The following is a 23,429-nucleotide window of genomic DNA, read 5'->3' on the forward strand; positions in this document are numbered from 1 at the left end:
TTCATTCTTTCCTTTACACGGAACAGCCTCAAAGCATGATGTTTCCACCCCCATGCTTCACAGTAGGTATGGTGGTGTTCTTTGGATGCAACTCAGCATTCTTTGTCCTCCAAACACGACGAGTTGAGTTTTTACCAAAAAGTTCTATTTTGGTTTCATCTGACCATATGACATTCTCCCAATCCTCTTCTGGATCGCCCTCCATATGACATTCTCCCAATCCTCTTCTGGATCGCCCTCCATTTGGCAAATCTGACCATAACTCTATCCTCCTGATTCCTGCTTATAAGCAAAAACTGAAGCAGGAAGCACCAGTGATTCGGCTAATAGAAAAGTGGTCAGATGACGCAGATGCTAAGCTACAGGACTGTTTTGCTAGCACAGACTGGAACATGTTCCGGGATTCTTCAGACAGCATTGAGGAGTACACCACATCAGTCACTGGCTTCATCAATAAGTGCATCGATGATGTCGTCCCCACAGTGACCGTACGTACATACCCCAACCAGAAGCCATGGATTACAGGAAACATCCGCACTGAGCTAAAGGGTAGAGCTGCCGCTTTCAAGGAACGGGACTCTAACCCGGACGCTTATAAGAAATCCCGCTATGACCTCCGACGAACCATCAAACAGGCAAAGAGTCAATACAGGTCTAAGATTGAATCATACTACACTGGCTCTGACGCTCGTCGGATGTGGCAGGGCTTGAAAACTATTACAGACTACAAAGGGAAGCACAGCCGCGAGCTGCCCAGTGACACAAGCCTACCAGACGAGCTAAACCACTTCTATGCTCGCTTCGAGGCAAGCAACACTGAAGCATGCATGAGAGCACCAGCTGTTCCGGACGACTATGTGATCACGCTCTCCGTAGCCGATGTGAGTAAGACTTTTAAGCAGGTCAACATTCACAAGGCCGCAGGGCCAGACGGATTACCAGGACGTGTACTCCGAGCATGTGCTGACCAACTGGCAAGTGTCTTCACTGACATTTTCAACATGTCCCTGACTGAGTCTGTAATACCAACATGTTTCAAGCAGACCACCATAGTCCCCGTGCCCAAGAACTCTAAGATAACCTGCCTAAATGACTACCGACCCGTGGCACTGACGTCTGTAGCCATGAAGTGCTTTGAAAGACTGGTCATGGCTCACATCAACAGCATAATCCCAGAAACCCTAGACCCACTCCAATTTGCATACCGCCCCAACAGATCCACAGATGATGCAATCTCTATCGCACTCCACACTGCCCTTTCCCACCTGGACAAGAGGAACACCTACGTGAGAATGCTATTCATTGTCTACAGCTCAGCATTCAACACCATAGTGCCCTCAAAGCTCATCACTAAGCTAAGGATCCTGGGACTAAACACCTCCCTCTGCAACTGGATCCTGGACTTCCTGACGGGCCGCCCCCAGGTGGTAAGGGTAGGTAACAACACATCTGCCACACTGATCCTCAACACGGGGGCCCCTCAGGGGTGCGTGCTCAGTCCCCTCCTGTACTCTCTGTTCACCCATGACTGCATGGCCAGGCACGACTCCAACACCATCATTAAGTTTGCCGACGACACAACAGTGGTAGGCCTGATCACCGACAACGATGAGACAGCCTATAGGGAGGAGGTCAGAGATCTGGCCGTGTGGTGCCAGGACAACAACCTCTCCCTCAACGTGACCAAGACAAAGGAGATGATTGTGGACTACAGGAAAAAAAAGAGGACTGAGCACGCCCCCATTCTCATCGACGGGGCTGTAGTGGAACAGGTTGAGAGCTTCAAGTTCCTTGGTGTCCACATCACCAACGAACTATCATGGTCCAAACACACCAAGACAGTCGTGAAGAGGGCACGACAAAGCCTATTCCCCCTCAGGAGACTAAAAAGATTTGGCATGGGTCCTCAGATCCTCCAAAAATTCTACAGCTGCACCATCGAGAGCATCCTGACTGGTTGCATCACCGCCTGGTATGGCAACTGCTTGGCCTCTGACCGCTAGGCACTACAGAGGGTAGTGCGTACGGCCCAGTACATCACTGGGGCAAAGCTCCCTGCCATCCAGGACCTCTATACCAGGCGGTGTCAGAGGAAGGCCCTCAAAATTGTCAAAGACTCCAGTCACCCTAGTCATAGACTGTTCTCTCTGCTACCGCACGGCAAGCGGTACCGGAGTGCCAAGTCTAGGTCCAAAAGACTTCTCAACAGCTTCTACCCCCAAGCCATAAGACTCCTGAACAGCTAATCATGGCTACCCGGACTATTTGCACTGCCCCCCCACCCCATCCTTTTTACGCTGCTGCTACTCTGTTAAGTATTTATGCATAGTCACTTTAACTCTACCCACATGTACATATTACCTCAACTACCTCAACTAGCCGGTGCCCCCGCACATTGACTATGCAACGGTACCCCCCTGTATATATAGCCTCCCTACTGTCACTTTATTCTATTGTATATATAGCCTCCCTACTGTCACTTTATTTTTACTTCTGCTCTTTTTTTCTCAACACTTTTTTGTTGTTGTTTTATTCTTACTTTTTTGTTTAAAATAAATGCACTGTTGGTTAAGGGCTGTAAGTAAGCATTTCACTGTAATGTCTGCACCTGTTGTATTCGGCGCATGTGACCAATACAATTTGATTTGATTTGATTTGAAATGCACTCTAGCAAACTTCAGACGGGCCTGGACATGTACTGGCTTAAGCAGGGGGACACGTCTGGCACTGCAGGATTTGAGTCCCTGGCGGCGTAGTGTGTTACTGATGGTAGGCTTTGTTACTTTGGTCCCAGCTCTCTGCAGGTCATTCACTAGGTCCCCCCGTGTGGTTCTGGGATTTTTGCTCACCGTTCTTGTGATCATTTTGACCCCACAGGGTGAGATCTTGCGTGGAGCCCCAGATCGAGGGAGATTATCAGTGGTCTTGTATGTCTTCCATTTCCTAATAATTGCTCCCACAGTTGATTTCTTCAAACCAAGCTGCTTACCTATTGCAGATTCAGTCTTCCCAGCCTGGTGCAGGTCTACCATTTTGTTTCTGGTGTCCTTTGACAGCTCTTTGGTCTTGGCCATAGTGGAGTTTGGAGTGTGACTGTTTGAGGTTGTGGACAGGTGTCTTTTATACTGATAACAAGTTCAAACAGGTGCCATTAATACAGGTAACGAGTGGAGGACAGAGGAGCCTCTTAAAGAAGAAGTTACAGGTCTGTGAGAGCCAGAAATCTTGCTTGTTTGTAGGTGACCAAATACTTATTTTCCACCATAATTTGCAAATAAATTCATTAAAAATCCTACAATGTGAATGTGGTCCTCTGTAGCTCAGCTGGTAGAGCATGGCGCTTGTAACGCCAAGGTAGTGGGTTCAATCCCCGGGACCACCCATACACAAAAAAAATAAAAATAATTATGCACGCATGACTGTAAGTCGCTTTGGATAAAAGCGTCTGCTAAATGGCATATTATTATTATTTAAAATTACAGGCCTCTCTCATCTTTTTAAGTGGGAGAACTTGCACAATTGGTGGCTGACTAAATAAATTTTTCCCCCACTGTATATAATCTTCTGACCCACTGAGAATGTGATGAAAGAAATAAAAGCAGAAATAAATCATTCTCTCTACTATTATTCTGACATTTCACATTCTTAAAATAAAGTGGTGATCCTAACTGACCTAAGACAGGGAATATCTACTAGGATTAAATGTCAGGAATTGTGAAAAACTGAGTTTAAATGTATTTGGCTAAGGTGTATGTAAACTTCCGACTTCAACTGTACACACACACAATATTCTGGTCAAATTAATGAATGTATTACAGCCCCCCCCCCCCCCCCCCAACAACAGCCATATATACCTTAATGAAAAGCAGCAAACATAGTCTAAACAACATTGTTTCACATTCTACAATAACAGACTCATTAGGCTGCAGGTCAATAACAGACTCATTAGGCTGCAGGTGTATGTAAACTTCAACTGTAGACAGGTGTCTGCCTTTCCAAATCATGTCCAATCAACTGAATTTACCCCAGGTGGACTCCAATTTACATTTAAGTCATTTAGCAGACGCTCTTATCCAGAGGGAATCCTACTGATGATGTAAATACGGTGTTTCAGTTTTGCAAACATTTCTAAAAACCTGTTTTCACTTTGTCATTATGAGGTATTGTGTGTAGATTGATGAGGAAATGTTTGTATTTAATCCATTTTAGAATAAGGCTGTAACGTAACAAAATGTGGAAAAAGGGAAGGGGGTCTGAATACTTTCTGAAGGCACTGTACAATTGTAAAGTATTTAGTCTGTAATGTCTTTTTCGTTATGTGTCAGATCCCAGAAAGACTAGCTGTCGTAATTGGCGTTCGCTAATAGGGATCCTAATAAAATATGTACCCCCCCCCCCCCCCTCCCCCCTGCCCCACTCATTAACAAGTATTCAGACCCTTTGCTCTGACACTCCAAATTGAGCTCAGGCGCATCCAATTTCCTTTGATCATCTTTCAGATGTCACTACATCTTACAGTCCACCTGTGGTAAATTCAATTGTTGGGACATGATTTATAAGGAAACACGTCTGTCTATATAAGGTCCAGTTGACAGAGCATGTCCCCTGTAGCTCAGCTGGTAGAGCACGGCGCTTGCAGCAGGTCAGAGCAGAAACTATACCAGGGAACTGTCCGTAGATCTCAAGAGATAGAATTGTGACGAGGCATATATCTGGGGAAGGGTAGAAAACCATCTGCCTGATGAGGCATATATCTGGGGAAGGGTAGAAAACCATCTGCCTGATGAGGCATATATCTGGGGAAGGGTAGAAAACCATCTGCCTGATGAGGCATATATCTGGGGAAGGGTAGAAAACCATCTGCCTGATGAGGCATATATCTGGGGAAGGGTAGAAAACCATCTGCCTGACGAGGCATATATCTGGGGAAGGGTAGAAAACCATCTGCCTGATGAGGCATATATCTGGGGAAGGGTAGAAAACCATCTGCCTGATGAGGCATATATCTGGGGAAGGGTAGAAAACCATCTGCCTGATGAGGCATATATCTGGGGAAGGGTAGAAAACCATCTGCCTGATGAGGCATATATCTGGGGAAGGGTAGAAAACCATCTGCCTGATGAGGCATATATCTGGGGAAGGGTAGAAAACCATCTGCCTGATGAGGCATATATCTGGGGAAGGGTAGAAAACCATCTGCCTGATGAGGCATATATCTGGGGAAGGGTAGAAAACCATCTGCCTGATGAGGCATATATCTGGGGAAGGGTAGAAAACCATCTGCCTGATGAGGCATATATCTGGGGAAGGGTAGAAAACCATCTGCCTGATGAGGCATATATCTGGGGAAGGGTAGAAAACCATCTGCCTGATGAGGCATATATCTGGGGAAGGGTAGAAAACCATCTGCCTGATGAGGCATATATCTGGGGAAGGGTAGAAAACCATCTGCCTGATGAGGCATATATCTGGGGAAGGGTAGAAAACCATCTGCCTGATGAGGCATATATCTGGGGAAGGGTATGAAACCATCTGCCTGATGAGGCATATATCTGGGGAAGGGTAGAAAACCATCTGCCTGATGAGGCATATATCTGGGGAAGGGTAGAAAACCATCTGCCTGATGAGGCATATATCTGGGGAAGGGTAGAAAACCATCTGCCTGATGAGGCATATATCTGGGGAAGGGTAGAAAACCATCTGCCTGATGAGGCATATATCTGGGGAAGGATATAAAACCATCTGCCTGATGAGGCATATATCTGGGGAAGGGTAGAAAACCATCTGCCTGATGAGGCATATATCTGGGGAAGGGTAGAAAACCATTTCTAGAGTGTTGAAAATGTCCAAGAGCCCAGTGGCCTCCATCATTGGGAAATGGAAACAATATGGAACTACCCAGAGTCTGCCTAGAGGCTGGCTCTCCGACCAAACTGAGCAACTGGGCTAGAAGGACCTTGGTCAGGGAGGTGACCAAGAACCCAATGGCCACTCTGACAGAACTACAGAGTTCTTTGGCTGAGATGGGAGAACCTGCCAGAAGGACAACAGTCTCTACAGCACTTCCTTGGCTTTATGGGAGAGTGGCCAGACGGAAGGCACATGACAGCACGCCTGGAGTTGGCAAAAAGACATGTGAAAGACTCAGAGCATAAATATTCTGTGGTCTGATGAGACAAAAAAAATTACTCTTTGGCCTGAATGCAAAGAGCCTGTCTGGAGAAAACCAGGCACAGCTCATCACCATATCTAACACCATCCCTACCGTGAAGCATGGTGGTGGCAGCATCATGCTATTGGGGATGCTTTTCAGCGGCAGGGACTGGGAGACTGGTAAGGATAGAGGGAACAATGAATGGAGCCAAATATAGACAAATCCTTGATGAGAACCTGCTTCAGAGTGCAAACGACCTTAGACTGAGGCGAAGATTTACGTTCCAACAAGACAATGACCCCAAGCATACAGCCAAAGCAACGCTGGGATGGCTTCAGAACAAGAATGTGAAAGTCCTTGTGTGGCCCAGCAAAAGGCCAGACTTGAATCCCATTGATAATCTGTGGAAAGACTTGAAGATTGCTGTTCACCGCCGCTCCCCATCTAACTTAAGAGCTTGTGAAATTCTGCAAATCCAGATGTGCAAAAGCTGATAGAGACATACCCAAGCTGACTCCCAGCTGATAGAGACATACCCAAGCTGACTCCCAGCTGATAGAGACATACCCAAGCTGACTCCCAGCTGATAGAGACATACCCAAGCTGACTCCCAGCTGTAATCACCACCAAAAATGCTTCGACAAAGTATTGACTCAGGGGTGTGAATACTTAAGTAAATTAGACATTTTAGTATGCAATAAATTTGCAAACATAAAAAAAACAAGTTTACACTTTGTCATTATGGGGTATTGTGTGTAGATGGGTGAGAAAATACATATTTAATTCATTTTAAATTCAGGCTGTAACAACAAAATGTGGAATAAGTCAAGGGGTATGAATACTTTCTGAAGACACTGTGCACCCCCACAACACCCCTCCACCCCCAAACACCCATATACCCCTCCACCCCCAAACACCCATACACCCCTCCACCCCCAAACACCCATACACCCCTCCACCCCCAAACACCCATACACCCCTCCACCCCCAAACACCCATACACCCCTCCACCCCCAAACACCCATACACCCCTCCACCCCCAAACACCCATACACCCCTCCACCCCCAAACACCCATATACCCCTCCACCCCCAAACACCCATACACCCCTCCACCCCCAAACACCCATATACCCCTCCACCCCCAAACACCCATACACCCCTCCACCCCCAAACACCCATATACCCCTCCACCCCCAAACACACACAGTCACACGGTGGTGTCCCCTCACCTTAATCATCTGCTTGCAGACCCTCATGAGTTGGTAGTCCAGTTCTGGATCCATCATCTCTACCTCCTGTAGTTTAAACACCCTCTGGTGACACCGCTGAGACAACTGCTTCTTACTCTCCTTTAAACACTCGATCATCTGAGCGTTACCGAACGCCACGTTAGAGCAGAGCCTTCCAATGTCTGTCTTACACACGACGTACAACTCAGGTTCCAGACGAATGTCCTCCGACTGCAGAGAGAGAGAGGAGAGAGGAGGGGAGAGAGGAGGGGAGAGAGAGAAAGGAGAGGAGAGAGGAGAGAGGAGAGAGGAGGGGAGAGAGAGAAAGGAGGGAGAGAGGAGAGGAGAGAGAAAGGAGAGGAGAGAGAAAGGAGAGGAGAGAGGAGGGGAGAGAGAAAGGAGAGGAGAGAGGAGGGGAGAGAGAGAAAGGAGAGGAGAGAGGAGGGGGGAGAGAAAGGAGAGGAGAGAGGAGGGGAGAGAGAAAGGAGAGGAGAGAGGAGGGGAGAGAGAAAGGAGAGGAGAGAGAAAGGAGGGGAGAGAGAAAGGAGAGGAGAGAGAAAGGAGGAGAGAGAGAAAGGAGAGGAGAGAGAAAGGAGGGGAGAGAGAAAGGAGAGGAGAGAGAAAGGATACTAGTGGTTAGGAGGATCTTTACAGGTGAGGTGGATCACAGGGAAGACAGGACTGGTTTATGTCCTACAGCTGTCCTCCGGCTTGGTCAGGCCTAGTAAGGATTCCACAGGTCTCAGTGTAGGTGAACCGGGGTGTACTGCTCCACCAGAAGCAGGTAAACAACTAACAGAAAGGAGTGGGTCTAAGAGTTGTAACTCACCATCTCCAGGTCCTCTACTCTGAGTTGTAACTCACCATCTCCAGGTCCTCTACTCTGAGTTGTAACTCACCATCTCCAGGTCCTCTACTCTGAGTTGTAACTCACCATCTCCAGGTCCTCTACTCTGAGTTGTAACTCACCATCTCCAGGTCCTCTACTCTGAGTTGTAACTCACCATCTCCAGGTCCTCTACTCTGAGTTGTAACTCACCACCTCCAGTTCCTCTACTCTGAGTTGTAACTCACCATCTCCAGGTCCTCTACTCTGAGTTGTAACTCACCATCTCCAGGTCCTCTACTCTGAGTTGTAACTCACCATCTCCAGGTCCTCTACTCTGAGTTGTAACTCACCATCTCCAGGTCCTCTACTCTGAGTTGTAACTCACCATCTCCAGGTCCTCTACTCTGAGTTGTAACTCACCATCTCCAGGTCCTCTACTCTGAGTTGTAACTCACCATCTCCAGGTCCTCTACTCTGAGTTGTAACTCACCATCTCCAGGTCCTCTACTCTGAGTTGTAACTCACCATCTCCAGGTCCTCTACTCTGAGTTGTAACTCACCATCTCCAGGTCCTCTACTCTGAGTTGTAACTCACCATCTCCAGGTCCTCTACTCTGAGTTGTAACTCACCATCTCCAGGTCCTCTACTCTGAATTGTAACTCACCATCTCCAGTTCCTCTACTCTGAGCTGTTTCCGACACTTGAGAGAGACGCGCTGCTCCTTGATGTCCTGCAGAGTGTCATTCCTCACTGTGGTACTGAGACAGATCACTACATCCACCCTGGGAGAGGGAGGGAGACAGACAGACAGACAGACAGAGACAGACACAGACACAGACACAGACACAGACACAGACACAGAGACAGAGACAGAGACAGAGACAGAGACAGAGACAGAGACAGAGACAGAGACAGAGACAGAGACAGAGAGAGAGAGAGAGAGAGAGAGAGAGACAGAGAGACAGAGAGACAGAGAGAGAGAGAGAGAGAGAGAGAGAGAGAGAGAGAGAGAGAGAGAGAGACAGAGAGAGAGAGAGACAGAGAGACAGACAGAGAGAGAGAGAGAGAGACAGACAGAGAGACAGAGACAGAGAGACAGAGAGAGAGAGAGAGAGAGAGAGAGAGAGAGAGAGACAGAGAGAGATAGAGAGAGAGACAGAGAGACAGAGAGAGAGACAGAGGGAGAATTAGTAAGTGGAAGGTCCAAACAATATGGAGTACTCTGTAGCTGTCTGTCACACTAAACACACACACACACACACACACCTTACCAACACACACACACGACTCATGATGACACAGGGAGGGCAGGAAGAGACCAGTTCCAACCAGCTCAGGGGAAATCAGGCCTGATAATCAGACAGAGCCTATAGGCCCTGGGCATTAGTAGTGTCCTCTATAGGGTTGATAATCAGACAGAGCCTATAGGCCCTGGGCATTAGTAGTGTCCTCTATAGGCCTGATAATCAGACAGAGCCTATAGGCCCTGGGCATTAGTAGTGTCCTCTATAGGCCTGATAATCAGACAGAGCCTATAGGCCCTGGGCATTAGTAGTGTCCTCTATAGGCCTGATAATCAGACAGAGCCTATAGGCCCTGGGCATTAGTAGTGTCCTCTATAGGCCTGATAATCAGACAGAGCCTATAGGCCCTGGGCATTAGTAGTGTCCTCTATAGGCCTGATAATCAGACAGAGCCTATAGGCCCTGGGCATTAGTAGTGTCCTCTATAGGGTTGATAATCAGACAGAGCCTATAGGCCCTGGGCATTAGTAGTGTCCTCTATAGGGTTGATAATCAGACAGAGCCTATAGGCCCTGGGCATTAGTAGTGTCCTCTATAGGGTTGATAATCAGACAGAGCCTATAGGCCCTGGGCATTAGTAGTGTCCTCTATAGGGTTGATAATCAGACAGAGCCTATAGGCCCTGGGCATTAGTAGTGTCCTCTATAGGGTTGATAATCAGACAGAGCCTATAGGCCCTGGGCATTAGTAGTGTCCTCTATAGGGTTGATAATCAGACAGAGCCTATAGGCCCTGGGCATTAGTAGTGTCCTCTATAGGCCTGATAATCAGACAGAGCCTATAGGCCCTGGGCATTAGTAGTGTCCTCTATAGGCCTGATAATCAGACAGAGCCTATAGGCCCTGGGCATTAGTAGTGTCCTCTATAGGGTTGATAATCAGACAGAGCCTATAGACCCTGGGCATTAGTAGTGTCCTCTATAGGCCTGATAATCAGACAGAGCCTATAGGCCCTGGGCATTAGTAGTGTCCTCTATAGGGTTGATAATCAGACAGAGCCTATAGGCCCTGGGCATTAGTAGTGTCCTCTATAGGCCTGATAATCAGACAGAGCCTATAGGCCCTGGGCATTAGTAGTGTCCTCTATAGGGTTGATAATCAGACAGAGCCTATAGGCCCTGGGCATTAGTAGTGTCCTCTATAGGGTTGATAATCAGACAGAGCCTATAGGCCCTGGGCATTAGTAGTGTCCTCTATAGGGTTGATAATCAGACAGAGCCTATAGACCCTGGGCATTAGTAGTGTCCTCTATAGGGTTGATAATCAGACAGAGCCTATAGGCCCTGGGCATTAGTAGTGTCCTCTATAGGGTTGATAATCAGACAGAGCCTATAGGCCCTGGGCATTAGTAGTGTCCTCTATAGGGTTGATAATCAGACAGAGCCTATAGGCCCTGGGCATTAGTAGTGTCCTCTATAGGGTTGATAATCAGACAGAGCCTATAGGCCCTGGGCATTAGTAGTGTCCTCTATAGGCCTGATAATCAGACAGAGCCTATAGGCCCTGGGCATTAGTAGTGTCCTCTATAGGGTTGATAATCAGACAGAGCCTATAGGCCCTGGGCATTAGTAGTGTCCTCTATAGGGTTGATAATCAGACAGAGCCTATAGGCCCTGGGCATTAGTAGTGTCCTCTATAGGGTTGATAATCAGACAGAGCCTATAGGCCCTGGGCATTAGTAGTGTCCTCTATAGGCCTGATAATCAGACAGAGCCTATAGGCCCTGGGCATTAGTAGTGTCCTCTATAGGCCTGATAATCAGACAGAGCCTATAGGCCCTGGGCATTAGTAGTGTCCTCTATAGGCCTGATAATCAGACAGAGCCTATAGGCCCTGGGCATTAGTAGTGTCCTCTATAGGCCTGATAATCAGACAGAGCCTATAGGCCCTGGGCATTAGTAGTGTCCTCTATAGGGTTGATAATCAGACAGAGCCTATAGGCCCTGGGCATTAGTAGTGTCCTCTATAGGGTTGATAATCAGACAGAGCCTATAGGCCCTGGGCATTAGTAGTGTCCTCTATAGGGTTGATAATCAGACAGAGCCTATAGACCCTGGGCATTAGTAGTGTCCTCTATAGGCCTGATAATCAGACAGAGCCTATAGGCCCTGGGCATTAGTAGTGTCCTCTATAGGGTTGATAATCAGACAGAGCCTATAGGCCCTGGGCATTAGTAGTGTCCTCTATAGGGTTGATAATCAGACAGAGCCTATAGGCCCTGGGCATTAGTAGTGTCCTCTATAGGCCTGATAATCAGACAGAGCCTATAGGCCCTGGGCATTAGTAGTGTCCTCTATAGGCCTGATAATCAGACAGAGCCTATAGGCCCTGGGCATTAGTAGTGTCCTCTATAGGGTTGATAATCAGACAGAGCCTATAGACCCTGGGCATTAGTAGTGTCCTCTATAGGCCTGATAATCAGACAGAGCCTATAGGCCCTGGGCATTAGTAGTGTCCTCTATAGGGTTGATAATCAGACAGAGCCTATAGGCCCTGGGCATTAGTAGTGTCCTCTATAGGCCTGATAATCAGACAGAGCCTATAGGCCCTGGGCATTAGTAGTGTCCTCTATAGGGTTGATAATCAGACAGAGCCTATAGGCCCTGGGCATTAGTAGTGTCCTCTATAGGGTTGATAATCAGACAGAGCCTATAGGCCCTGGGCATTAGTAGTGTCCTCTATAGGGTTGATAATCAGACAGAGCCTATAGACCCTGGGCATTAGTAGTGTCCTCTATAGGGTTGATAATCAGACAGAGCCTATAGGCCCTGGGCATTAGTAGTGTCCTCTATAGGGTTGATAATCAGACAGAGCCTATAGGCCCTGGGCATTAGTAGTGTCCTCTATAGGGTTGATAATCAGACAGAGCCTATAGGCCCTGGGCATTAGTAGTGTCCTCTATAGGCCTGATAATCAGACAGAGCCTATAGGCCCTGGGCATTAGTAGTGTCCTCTATAGGGTTGATAATCAGACAGAGCCTATAGGCCCTGGGCATTAGTAGTGTCCTCTATAGGGTTGATAATCAGACAGAGCCTATAGGCCCTGGGCATTAGTAGTGTCCTCTATAGGGTTGATAATCAGACAGAGCCTATAGGCCCTGGGCATTAGTAGTGTCCTCTATAGGCCTGATAATCAGACAGAGCCTATAGGCCCTGGGCATTAGTAGTGTCCTCTATAGGCCTGATAATCAGACAGAGCCTATAGGCCCTGGGCATTAGTAGTGTCCTCTATAGGCCTGATAATCAGACAGAGCCTATAGGCCCTGGGCATTAGTAGTGTCCTCTATAGGCCTGATAATCAGACAGAGCCTATAGGCCCTGGGCATTAGTAGTGTCCTCTATAGGGTTGATAATCAGACAGAGCCTATAGGCCCTGGGCATTAGTAGTGTCCTCTATAGGGTTGATAATCAGACAGAGCCTATAGGCCCTGGGCATTAGTAGTGTCCTCTATAGGGTTGATAATCAGACAGAGCCTATAGACCCTGGGCATTAGTAGTGTCCTCTATAGGCCTGATAATCAGACAGAGCCTATAGGCCCTGGGCATTAGTAGTGTCCTCTATAGGGTTGATAATCAGACAGAGCCTATAGGCCCTGGGCATTAGTAGTGTCCTCTATAGGGTTGATAATCAGACAGAGCCTACAGTGGGGAAAAAAAGTATTTAGTCAGCCACCAATTGTGCAAGTTCTCCCACTTAAAAAGATGAGAGAGGCCTGTAATTTTCATCATAGGTTCAACTATGACAGACAAATTGAGATTTTTTTTTCCAGAAAATCACATTGTAGGATTTTTAATGAATTTATTTGCAAATTATGGTGAAAAATAAGTATTTGGTCACCTACAAACAAGCAAGATTTCTGGCTCTCACAGACCTGTAACTTCTTCTTTAAGAGGCTCCTCTGTCAAAGGACACCAGAAACAAAATTGTAGACCTGCACCATGCTGGGAAGACTGAATCTGCAATAGGTAAGCAGCTTGGTTTGAAGAAATCAACTGTGGGAGCAATTATTAGGAAATGGAAGACATACAAGACCACTGATAATCTCCCTCGATCTGGGGCTCCACGCAAGATCTCACCCCGTGGGGTCAAAATGATCACAAGAACGGTGAGCAAAAATCCCAGAACCACACGGGGGGACCTAGTGAATGACCTGCAGAGAGCTAGGACCAAAGTAACAAAGCCTACCATCAGTAACACACTATGCCGCCAGGGACTCAAATCCTGCAGTGCCAGACATGTACCCCTGCTTAAGCCAGTACATGTCCAGGCCCGTCTGAAGTTTGCTAGAGTGCATTTGGATGATCCAGAAGAGGATTGGGAGAATGTCATATGGTCAGATGAAACCAAAATATAACTTTTTGGTAAAAACTCAACTCGTCGTGTTTGGAGGACAAAGAATACTGAGTTGCATCCAAAGAACACCATACCTACTGTGAAGCATGGGGGTGGAAACATCATGCTTTGGGGCTGTTTTTCTGCAAAGGGACCAGGACAACTGATCCGTGTAAAGGAAAGAATGAATGGGGCCATGTATCGTGCGATTTTGAGTGAAAACCTCCTTCCATCAGCAAGGGCATTGAAGATGAAACGTGGCTGGGTCTTTCAGCATGACAATGATCCCAAACACACCGCCCGGGCAACGAAGGACTGGCTTCGTAAGAAGCATTTCAAGGTCCTGGAGTGGCCTAGCCAGTCTCCAGATCTCAACCCCATAGAAAATCTTTGGAGGGAGTTGAAAGTCTGTGTTGCCCAGCGACAGCCCCAAAACATCACTGCTCTAGAGGAGATCTGCATGGAGGAATGGGCCAAAATACCAGCAACAGTGTGTGAAAACCTTGTGAAGACTTACAGAAAACGTTTGACCTGTGTCATTGCCAACAAAGGGTATATAACAAAGTATTGAGAAACTTTTGTTATTGGCCAAATACTTATTTTCCACCATAATTTGCAAATAAATTCATTAAAAATCCTACAATGTGATTTTCTGGATTTTTTTTCCTCATTTTGTCTGTCATAGTTGACGTGTAGCTATGATGAAAATTACAGGCCTCTCATCTTTTTAAGTGGGAGAACTTGCACAATTGGTGGCTGACTAAATACTTTTTTCCCCCACTGTATAGGCCCTGGGCATTAGTAGAACAGAGCCTATAGGCCCTGGGCATTAGTAGAACAGAGCCTATAGGCCCTGGGCATTAGTAGTGTACTTTATAGGGAACAGGGAGCTGTTTGGGACTGGGCCACTGACTCTCTATAGAGAACAGGGAGCCGTTTGGGACTGGGCCACTGACTCTCTATAGAGAACAGGGAGCCGTTTGGGACTGGGCCACTGACTCTCTATAGAGAACAGGGAGCTGTTTGGGACTGGGCCACTGACTCTCTATAGAGAACAGGGAGCCGTTTGGGACTGGGCCACTGACTCTCTATAGAGAACAGGGAGCCGTTTGGGACTGGGCCACTGACTCTCTATAGAGAACAGGGAGCCGTTTGGGACTGGGCCACTGACTCTCTATAGAGAACAGGGAGCCGTTTGGGACTGGGCCACTGACTCACTTCTTCTTGATGTTGGGGCAGAGCTTCAGCACGTCCTCTTTACACGCCATCTTGAACTTGTAGGAGAAACGAAAGTCCTTCATCTGGATCTGGGGGGGAGAGGAAGAGAGGGAGAGGAGGAGGAGGAAGAGAGGGAGAAGAGAGGAGGAGGAAGAGAGGAGGAGGAAGAGAGGAGGAGGAAGAGGAAGAGGAGGAAGAGAGGGAGAAGAGAGGAAGAGGAAGAGAGGAGGAAGAAGAGAGGAGAAGGAGGAGAGGAGGAAGAAGAGAGGAGAAGGAGGAGAGGGGGAAGAGAGGAGGAAGAAGAGGAGGAGGAGATGAGGAAGAGGAGGAGGAAGAGGAGGAGAAGAGTAGGAGGAGGCGGAAGAGAGGAGGTGGAAGAGAGGAGGCGGAAGAGAGGAGGCGGAAGAGAGGAGGAAGAAGAGGAGGAGAAAGAGAGGAGGAGGAAGAGAGGAAGAGGAAGAGAGGAGGAGGAAGAGGAGATGGAGTCAGTCTGGGTTGATTATATACAATGGCCGGTTGTCAAACACAGCTACACATACACACATCATCACATCCCACCAAATCACATCACCTCAGGTCAGACAGCTATGGGAGGTGCCCTTACTCTGGGCTAAGGGGGAGTGTGTGGTGTGTGAGATTGTACGCGTGAGTGTGCGAGTCAGTATGTTCAGTTCAGTCGGGGGTCATAGTGGGGTCAACAGCTCCTTGGTCTGTGTCATCATAGCGACTGCGACCCACCAGCTGTGTATCCATGAGTCTGCGTCCGTGTGTGTGTCTGCGTCCGTGTGTGAGTCAGCGTCCGTGTGTGAGTCAGCGTCCGTGTGTGAGTCAGCGTCCGTGTGTGAGTCAGCGTCCGTGTGTGAGTCAGCGTCCGTGTGTGTGTCAGCGTCCGTGTGTGAGTCAGCGTCCGTGTGTGAGTCAGCGTCCGTGTGTGAGTCAGCGTCCGTGTGTGAGTCAGCGTCCGTGTGTGAGTCAGCGTCCGTGTGTGTGTCAGCGTCCGTGTGTGAGTCAGCGTCCGTGTGTGAGTCTGCGTCCGTGTGTGAGTCAGCGTCCGTGTGTGAGTCAGCGTCCGTGTGTGAGTCAGCGTCCGTGTGTGTGTCTGCGTCCGTGTGTGTGTCAGCGTCCGTGTGTGAGTCAGCGTCCGTGTGTGAGTCAGCGTCCGTGTGTGAGTCAGCGTCCGTGTGTGTGTCTGCGTCCGTGTGTGTGTCTGCGTCCGTGTGTGTGTCAGCGTCCATGTGTGAGTCAGCGTCCGTGTGTGAGTCAGCGTCCGTGTGTGAGTCAGCGTCCGTGTGTGAGTCAGCGTCCGTGTGTGAGTCAGCGTCCGTGTGTGAGTCAGCGTCCGTGTGTGAGTCAGCGTCCGTGTGTGTGTCAGCGTCCGTGTGTGAGTCTGCGTCCGTGTGTGAGTCAGCGTCCGTGTGTGCGTGACCCACCAGCTGGAAGTGTGTAACTCCCACGGTACACTTGTTGTTCATCTCCTTCTGGTGTTTGTTCTGAACCAGACACTCCATCAGATCCCCCGTATCCACCTGGTTATCAGCTACATCCTGGAGGGAGGGGGGAGAGGAGGAGAGAGATGCGTTTCTTGGAATGCCACAACACCTATTTCCCATAGCGGATAAGCCGTTGTTCTGAGGCAAGCAGAGTGAGAGAGCTGAGTTACGGAGCTGTGTTCTGGAACTTACATGGCAGTGAGACTGGATGACAGGCTGACAGGCCCGGATTAGCAGGGCCTCAATATGAATGTCCTGTCACAGCAGAGAGAGAACGTCAGCCAGAGCCGTTAATAGACAGAGATACAGACACATCCCACATACAGTCAGGTCCATAATGATTGGTATAGTCCTATACATCCAGTCAGGTCCATAATGATTGGTATAACCCTATACATACAGTCAGGTCCATAATGATTGGTATAACCCTATACATACAGTCAGGTCCATAATGATTGGTATAACCCTATACATCCAGTCAGGTCCATAATGATTGGTATAACCCTATACATCCAGTCAGGTCCATAATGATTGGTATAACCCTATACATCCAGTCAGGTCCATAATGATTGGTATAACCCTATACATCCAGTCAGGTCCATAATGATTGGTATAACCCAATACATCCAGTCAGGTCCATAATGATTGGTACAGCCCAATACATCCAGTCAGGTCCATAATGATTGGTATAACCCTATACATCCAGTCAGGTCCATAATGATTGGTACAGCCCAATACATCCAGTCAGGTCCATAATGATTGGTATAACCCTATACATCCAGTCAGGTCCATAATGATTGGTATAACCCAATACATCCAGTCAGGTCCATAATGATTGGTATAACCCTATACATCCAGTCAGGTCCATAATGATTGGTATAACCCTATACATCCAGTCAGGTCCATAATGATTGGTATAACCCTATACATCCAGTCAGGTCCATAATGATTGGTATAGTCCTATACATCCAGTCAGGTCCATAATGATTGGTATAACCCTATACATCCAGTCAGGTTTAAATGATTGGTATAACCCTATACATCCAGTCAGGTCCATAATGATTGGTATAACCCTATACATCCAGTCAGGTCCATAATGATTGGTATAACCCAATACATCCAGTCAGGTCCATAATGATTGGTATAACCCAATACATACAGTCAGGTCCATAATAACCCAATACATCCAGTCAGGTCCATAATGATTGGTATAACCCTATACATCCAGTCAGGTCCATAATGATTGGTATAACCCAATACATCCAGTCAGGTCCATAATGATTGGTATAACCCTATACATCCAGTCAGGTCCATAATGATTGGTATAACCCTATACATCCAGTCAGGTTTAAATGATTGGTATAACCCTATACATCCAGTCAGGTCCATAATGATTGGTACAGCCCTATACATCCAGTCAGGTCCATAATGATTGGTATAACCCAATACATCCAGTCAGGTCCATAATGATTGGTATAACCCTATACATCCAGTCAGGTCCATAATGATTGGTATAACCCTATACATCCAGTCAGGTCCATAATGATTGGTATAACCCTATACATCCAGTCAGGTCCATAATGATTGGTATAACCCTATACATCCAGTCAGGTCCATAATGATTGGTATAACCCTATACATCCAGTCAGGTCCATAATGATTGGTATAACCCTATACATCCAGTCAGGTCCATAATGATTGGTATAACCCTATACATCCAGTCAGGTCCATAATGATTGGTATAACCCTATACATCCAGTCAGGTCCATAATGATTGGTATAACCCAATACATCCAGTCAGGTCCGGTATAACCCTATACATCCAGTCAGGTCCATAATGATTGGTATAACCCTATACATCCAGTCAGGTCCATAATGATTGGTATAACCCTATACATCCAGTCAGGTCCATAATGATTGGTATAACCCAATACATCCAGTCAGGTCCATAATGATTGGTATAACCCTATACATCCAGTCAGGTCCATAATGATTGGTATAACCCTATACATCCAGTCAGGTCCATAATGATTGGTATAACCCAATACATCCAGTCAGGTCCATAATGATTGGTATAACCCTATACATCCAGTCAGGTCCATAATGATTGGTATAACCCTATACATCCAGTCAGGTCCATCATGATTGGTACAGCCCAATACATCCAGTCAGGTCCATAATGATTGGTATAACCCAATACATCCAGTCAGGTCCATAATGATTGGTATAACCCTATACATCCAGTCAGGTCCATAATGATTGGTATAACCCTATACATCCAGTCAGGTCCATAATGATTGGTATAACCCTATACATCCAGTCAGGTCCATAATGATTGGTACAGCCCTATACATCCAGTCAGGTCCATAATGATTGGTATAACCCTATACATCCAGTCAGGTCCATAATGATTGGTATAACCCTATACATCCAGTCAGGTCCATAATGATTGGTATAACCCTATACATCCAGTCAGGTCCATAATGATTGGTATAACCCTATACATCCAGTCAGGTCCATAATGATTGGTACAGTCCTATAGTGATAATATACCTCAGACTGCAGTTCCGTCAGGTTCCCCACCACTTCTCCACACTCTGACAGCAGGTCTTCCAGATGGTCCTGCAGACACTCCAACTCCTACAGCACACCATCACAACACACACACCATCACAACACACACACCATCACAACACACACACCATCACAACACACCATCACAACACACACACACACACACACACCATCACAACACACACACACACACCATCACAACATCACACCATCACAACACACACAAACACACCATCACAACACACACACCATCACAACACACACACCATCACAACACACACACACACACCATCACAACACACACACCATCACAACACACACACCATCACAACACACACACACACACACACACCATCACAACACACACACACACACCATCACAACATCACACCATCACAACACACACACACACACCATCACAACACACACACCATCACAACACACACACCATCACAACACACACACACACACCATCACAACACACACACCATCACAACACACACACCATCACAACACACACACACACCATCACACCACACACCATCACAACACACCCCATCACACCACACACCATCACAACACACCCCATCACAACACACACACACACACACCCCATCACAACACACACACACACCCCATCACAACACACACACACCCCCCATCACAACACACACACACCCCATCACAACACACACACACACACACCATCACAACACACACACCATCACAACAAACACACACACCATCACAACACACACACCATCACAACACACACACACACACACACACCATCACAACACACACACCATCACAACACACACACACACCATCACAACACACACACACCATCACAACACACACACACCCCATCACAACACACACACACCCCATCACAACACACACACCATCACAACACACCATCACAACACACACACACACCATCACAACACACACCCCATCACAACACACACCCCATCACAACACACCATCACAACACACACACACACACACCATCACAACACACACACCATCACAACACACATACACACACACACCATCACAACACACACACCATCACAACACACACACACACACCATCACAACACACACACCATCACAACACACACACACACACACCATCACAACACACACACCATCACAACACACACACACACACACACCATCACAACACACACACACACACACCATCACAACACACACACACACACACCATCACAACACACACACCATCACAACACACATACACACACACCATCACAACACACACACACACACACCATCACAACACACACACACCATCACAACACACACACACCATCACAACACACACACACCATCACAACACACACACACCATCACAACACACACACACCATCACAACACACACACACCATCACAACACACACACACACACACACCATCACAACACACACACACACACCATCACAACACACACACCATCACAACACACACACACACACACACCATCACAACCCACACACACACCATCACAACCCACACACACACACACACACACACATCACAACACACACACCATCACAACACACACACACACCATCACAACACACACACACACACACACACACACACATCATGATGAAGTTACACTTGTATGCAATTTACTACTAAATGTTTGTCATCAGATATCTTAGAACGGCTTTCTGCCAGAAGTCAAAGAGCTCTGGATGAGTTCTGTCCAGCTGCCATTCTGTCCCTGTGCTTCCTACTAGCGTTGTTTTCCCCCTCTGCTCTTCCTCCTCTGTTCTCCTCCCCTCTGCTCTTCCTCCTCTGTTCTCCTCCCCTCTGCTCTGTTATCACATGCTGCTCTTCCCCCTCTGTTCTCCCCCCCTCTGCTCCGTGATCACATGCTGCTCTTCCCCCTCTGTTCTCCTCCCCTCTGCTCTGTGATCACATGCTGCTCTTCCTCCTCTGTTCTCCTCCCCTCTGCTCTGTGATCACATGCTGCTCTTCCCCCTCTGTTCTCCTCCCCTCTGCTCTGTGATCACATGCTGCTCTTCCCCCTCTGTTCTCCTCCCCTCTGCTCTGTGATCACATGCTGCTCTTCCCCCTCTGTTCTCCTCCCCTCTGCTCTGTGATCACATGCTGCTCTTCCCCCTCTGTTCTCCTCCCCTCTGCTCTGTGATCACATGCTGCTCTTCCCCCTCTGTTCTCCTCCCCTCTGCTCTGTGATCACATGCTGCTCTTCCTCCTCTGTTCTCCTCCCCTCTGCTCCGTTTCCACATGCTGCTCTTCCTCCTCTGTTCTCCTCCCCTCTGCTCTGTGATCACATGCTGCTCTTCCCCCTCTGTTCTCCTCCCCTCTGCTCTGTTTACACATGCTGCTCTTCCTCCTCTGTTCTCCTCCCCTCTGCTCTGTGATCACATGCTGCTCTTCCCCCTCTGTTCTCCTCCCCTCTGCTCCGTTTACACATGCTGCTCTTCCTCCTCTGTTCTCCTCCCCTCTGCTCTGTGATCACATGCTGCTCTTCCCCCTCTGTTCTCCTCCCCTCTGCTCTGTGTACACATGCTGCTCTTCCCCCTCTGTTCTCCTCCCCTCTGCTCCGTTTACACATGCTGCTCTTCCTCCTCTGTTCTCCTCCCCTCTGCTCCGTTTACACATGCTGCTCTTCCCCCTCTGTTCTCCCCCCCTCTGCTCTGTGATCACATGCTGCTCTTCCCCCTCTGTTCTCCTCCCCTCTGCTCTTCCTCCTCTGTTCTCCTCCCCTCTGCTCTGTGATCACATGCTGCTCTTCCCCCTCTGTTCTCCTCCCCTCTGCTCTGTGATCACATGCTGCTCTTCCCCCTCTGTTCTCCTCCCCTCTGCTCTGTGATCACATGCTGCTCTTCCTCCTCTGTTCTCCTCCCCTCTGCTCCGTTTCCACATGCTGCTCTTCCTCCTCTGTTCTCCTCCCCTCTGCTCTGTGATCACATGCTGCTCTTCCCCCTCTGTTCTCCTCCCCTCTGCTCTGTTTACACATGCTGCTCTTCCTCCTCTGTTCTCCTCCCCTCTGCTCTGTGATCACATGCTGCTCTTCCTCCTCTGTTCTCCTCCCCTCTGCTCTGTGATCACATGCTGCTCTTCCCCCTCTGTTCTCCTCCCCTCTGCTCTGTTATCACATGCTGCTCTTCCCCCTCTGTTCTCCTCCCCTCTGCTCCATTTACACATGCTGCTCTTCCTCCTCTGTTCTCCTCCCCTCTGCTCTGTGATCACCTCTGTTCTCCTCCCCTCTGCTCTGTGATCACATGCTGCTCTTCCTCATTTTCAGAAAAGCCTGCATCACAACTTTGTTCATTTGCACACTTTCTCTCGTTTAATTTCACTTGTAAATGTCCACACTCACCGAAAATGACATTGGGTAGCTACTAGCTATGCTTGTGTAACTGTATGAGCTGGATTTACCTGTCTTTGCAATTAGTATGTTTGTTTTTCGCTTGTTTAGCATTTAGCTAAAAGCGTCTATGTGATTACGCTATTAGTCTGCGCTTATTTTGTTAGCATTCTGGTACGAGGCCCAATGGGATTTTTTCTTGCATTTTTAGTGCCCCTTGTCTGCTCTGCCGGTATGAGAGGAGGACAGTATGAACATCTGGATACCGCCACAGCCGATGTGGAAGGATTTGATGGTTGTGAGACATTGGGAGAAGATATATTGCAGCTCTCTGAATGCCCAGGGGTTGATTTAGGACATTGGCAGCTCTCTCTGAATGCCCAGGGGTTGATTTAGGACATTGGCAGCTCTCTCTGAATGCCCAGGGGTTGATTTAGGACATTGGCAGCTCTCTCTGAATGCCCAGGGGTTGATTTAGGACATTGGCAGCTCTCTCTGAATGCCCAGGGGTTGATTTAGGACATTGGCAGCTCTCTCTGAGTGCCCAGGGGTTGATTTAGGACATTGGCAGCTCTCTCAGAGTGCCCAGGGGTTGATTTAGGACATTGGCAGCTCTCTCAGAGTGCATATGCATTGGCTGGAGGGGTTTTCCACCATTCATATCTCCATGTGATGAGGCCAGTGTCGGTCTCTGTCATGTAAAGCTGTCCTCATACCTAATCGGTCATCCAGCGAATCTGTCTGTGTGTGTGGGTGTGGGTGTGGGTGTGGGGGTGTGGGTGTGAGTGTGGGTGTGCGTGTCTGTGTGTGTGTGTGTCTGTGTGTGTGTGTGTGTGTGTGTGTGTGTCTGTGTGTCTGTGTCTGTGTGTGTGTGTGTGTCTGTGTGTGTGTGTGTGTGTGTCTGTGTGTGTGTGTGTGTGTGTGTG

General features: G+C 48.0%; 1 protein-coding gene across 1 annotated transcript in view; it reads right to left on the minus strand.

Annotated features, from left to right (window-relative positions):
* LOC311122848 (Golgi apparatus protein 1-like) overlaps nucleotides 1-23,429 on the minus strand; it is a gene marked incomplete at both ends in the record, with an annotated part of 48,966 nt that overhangs the window by 19,849 nt on the left and 5,688 nt on the right. Inside the window, 6 exons of the mRNA XM_084197164.1 lie at nucleotides 7,386-7,616; nucleotides 8,880-8,997; nucleotides 15,070-15,158; nucleotides 16,500-16,613; nucleotides 16,752-16,814; nucleotides 19,113-19,199. Of these exons, the coding sequence (XP_084053290.1) occupies nucleotides 7,386-7,616; nucleotides 8,880-8,997; nucleotides 15,070-15,158; nucleotides 16,500-16,613; nucleotides 16,752-16,814; nucleotides 19,113-19,199 (702 nt within the window). The remainder of the gene's footprint in view (nucleotides 1-7,385; nucleotides 7,617-8,879; nucleotides 8,998-15,069; nucleotides 15,159-16,499; nucleotides 16,614-16,751; nucleotides 16,815-19,112; nucleotides 19,200-23,429) is intronic.

The sequence above is a fragment of the Coregonus lavaretus genome, assembly GCF_964263955.1.
Source record: "Coregonus lavaretus genome assembly, contig: HAP1_SCAFFOLD_1761, whole genome shotgun sequence".
NCBI classification, from domain to species: domain Eukaryota; kingdom Metazoa; phylum Chordata; class Actinopteri; order Salmoniformes; family Salmonidae; genus Coregonus; species Coregonus lavaretus.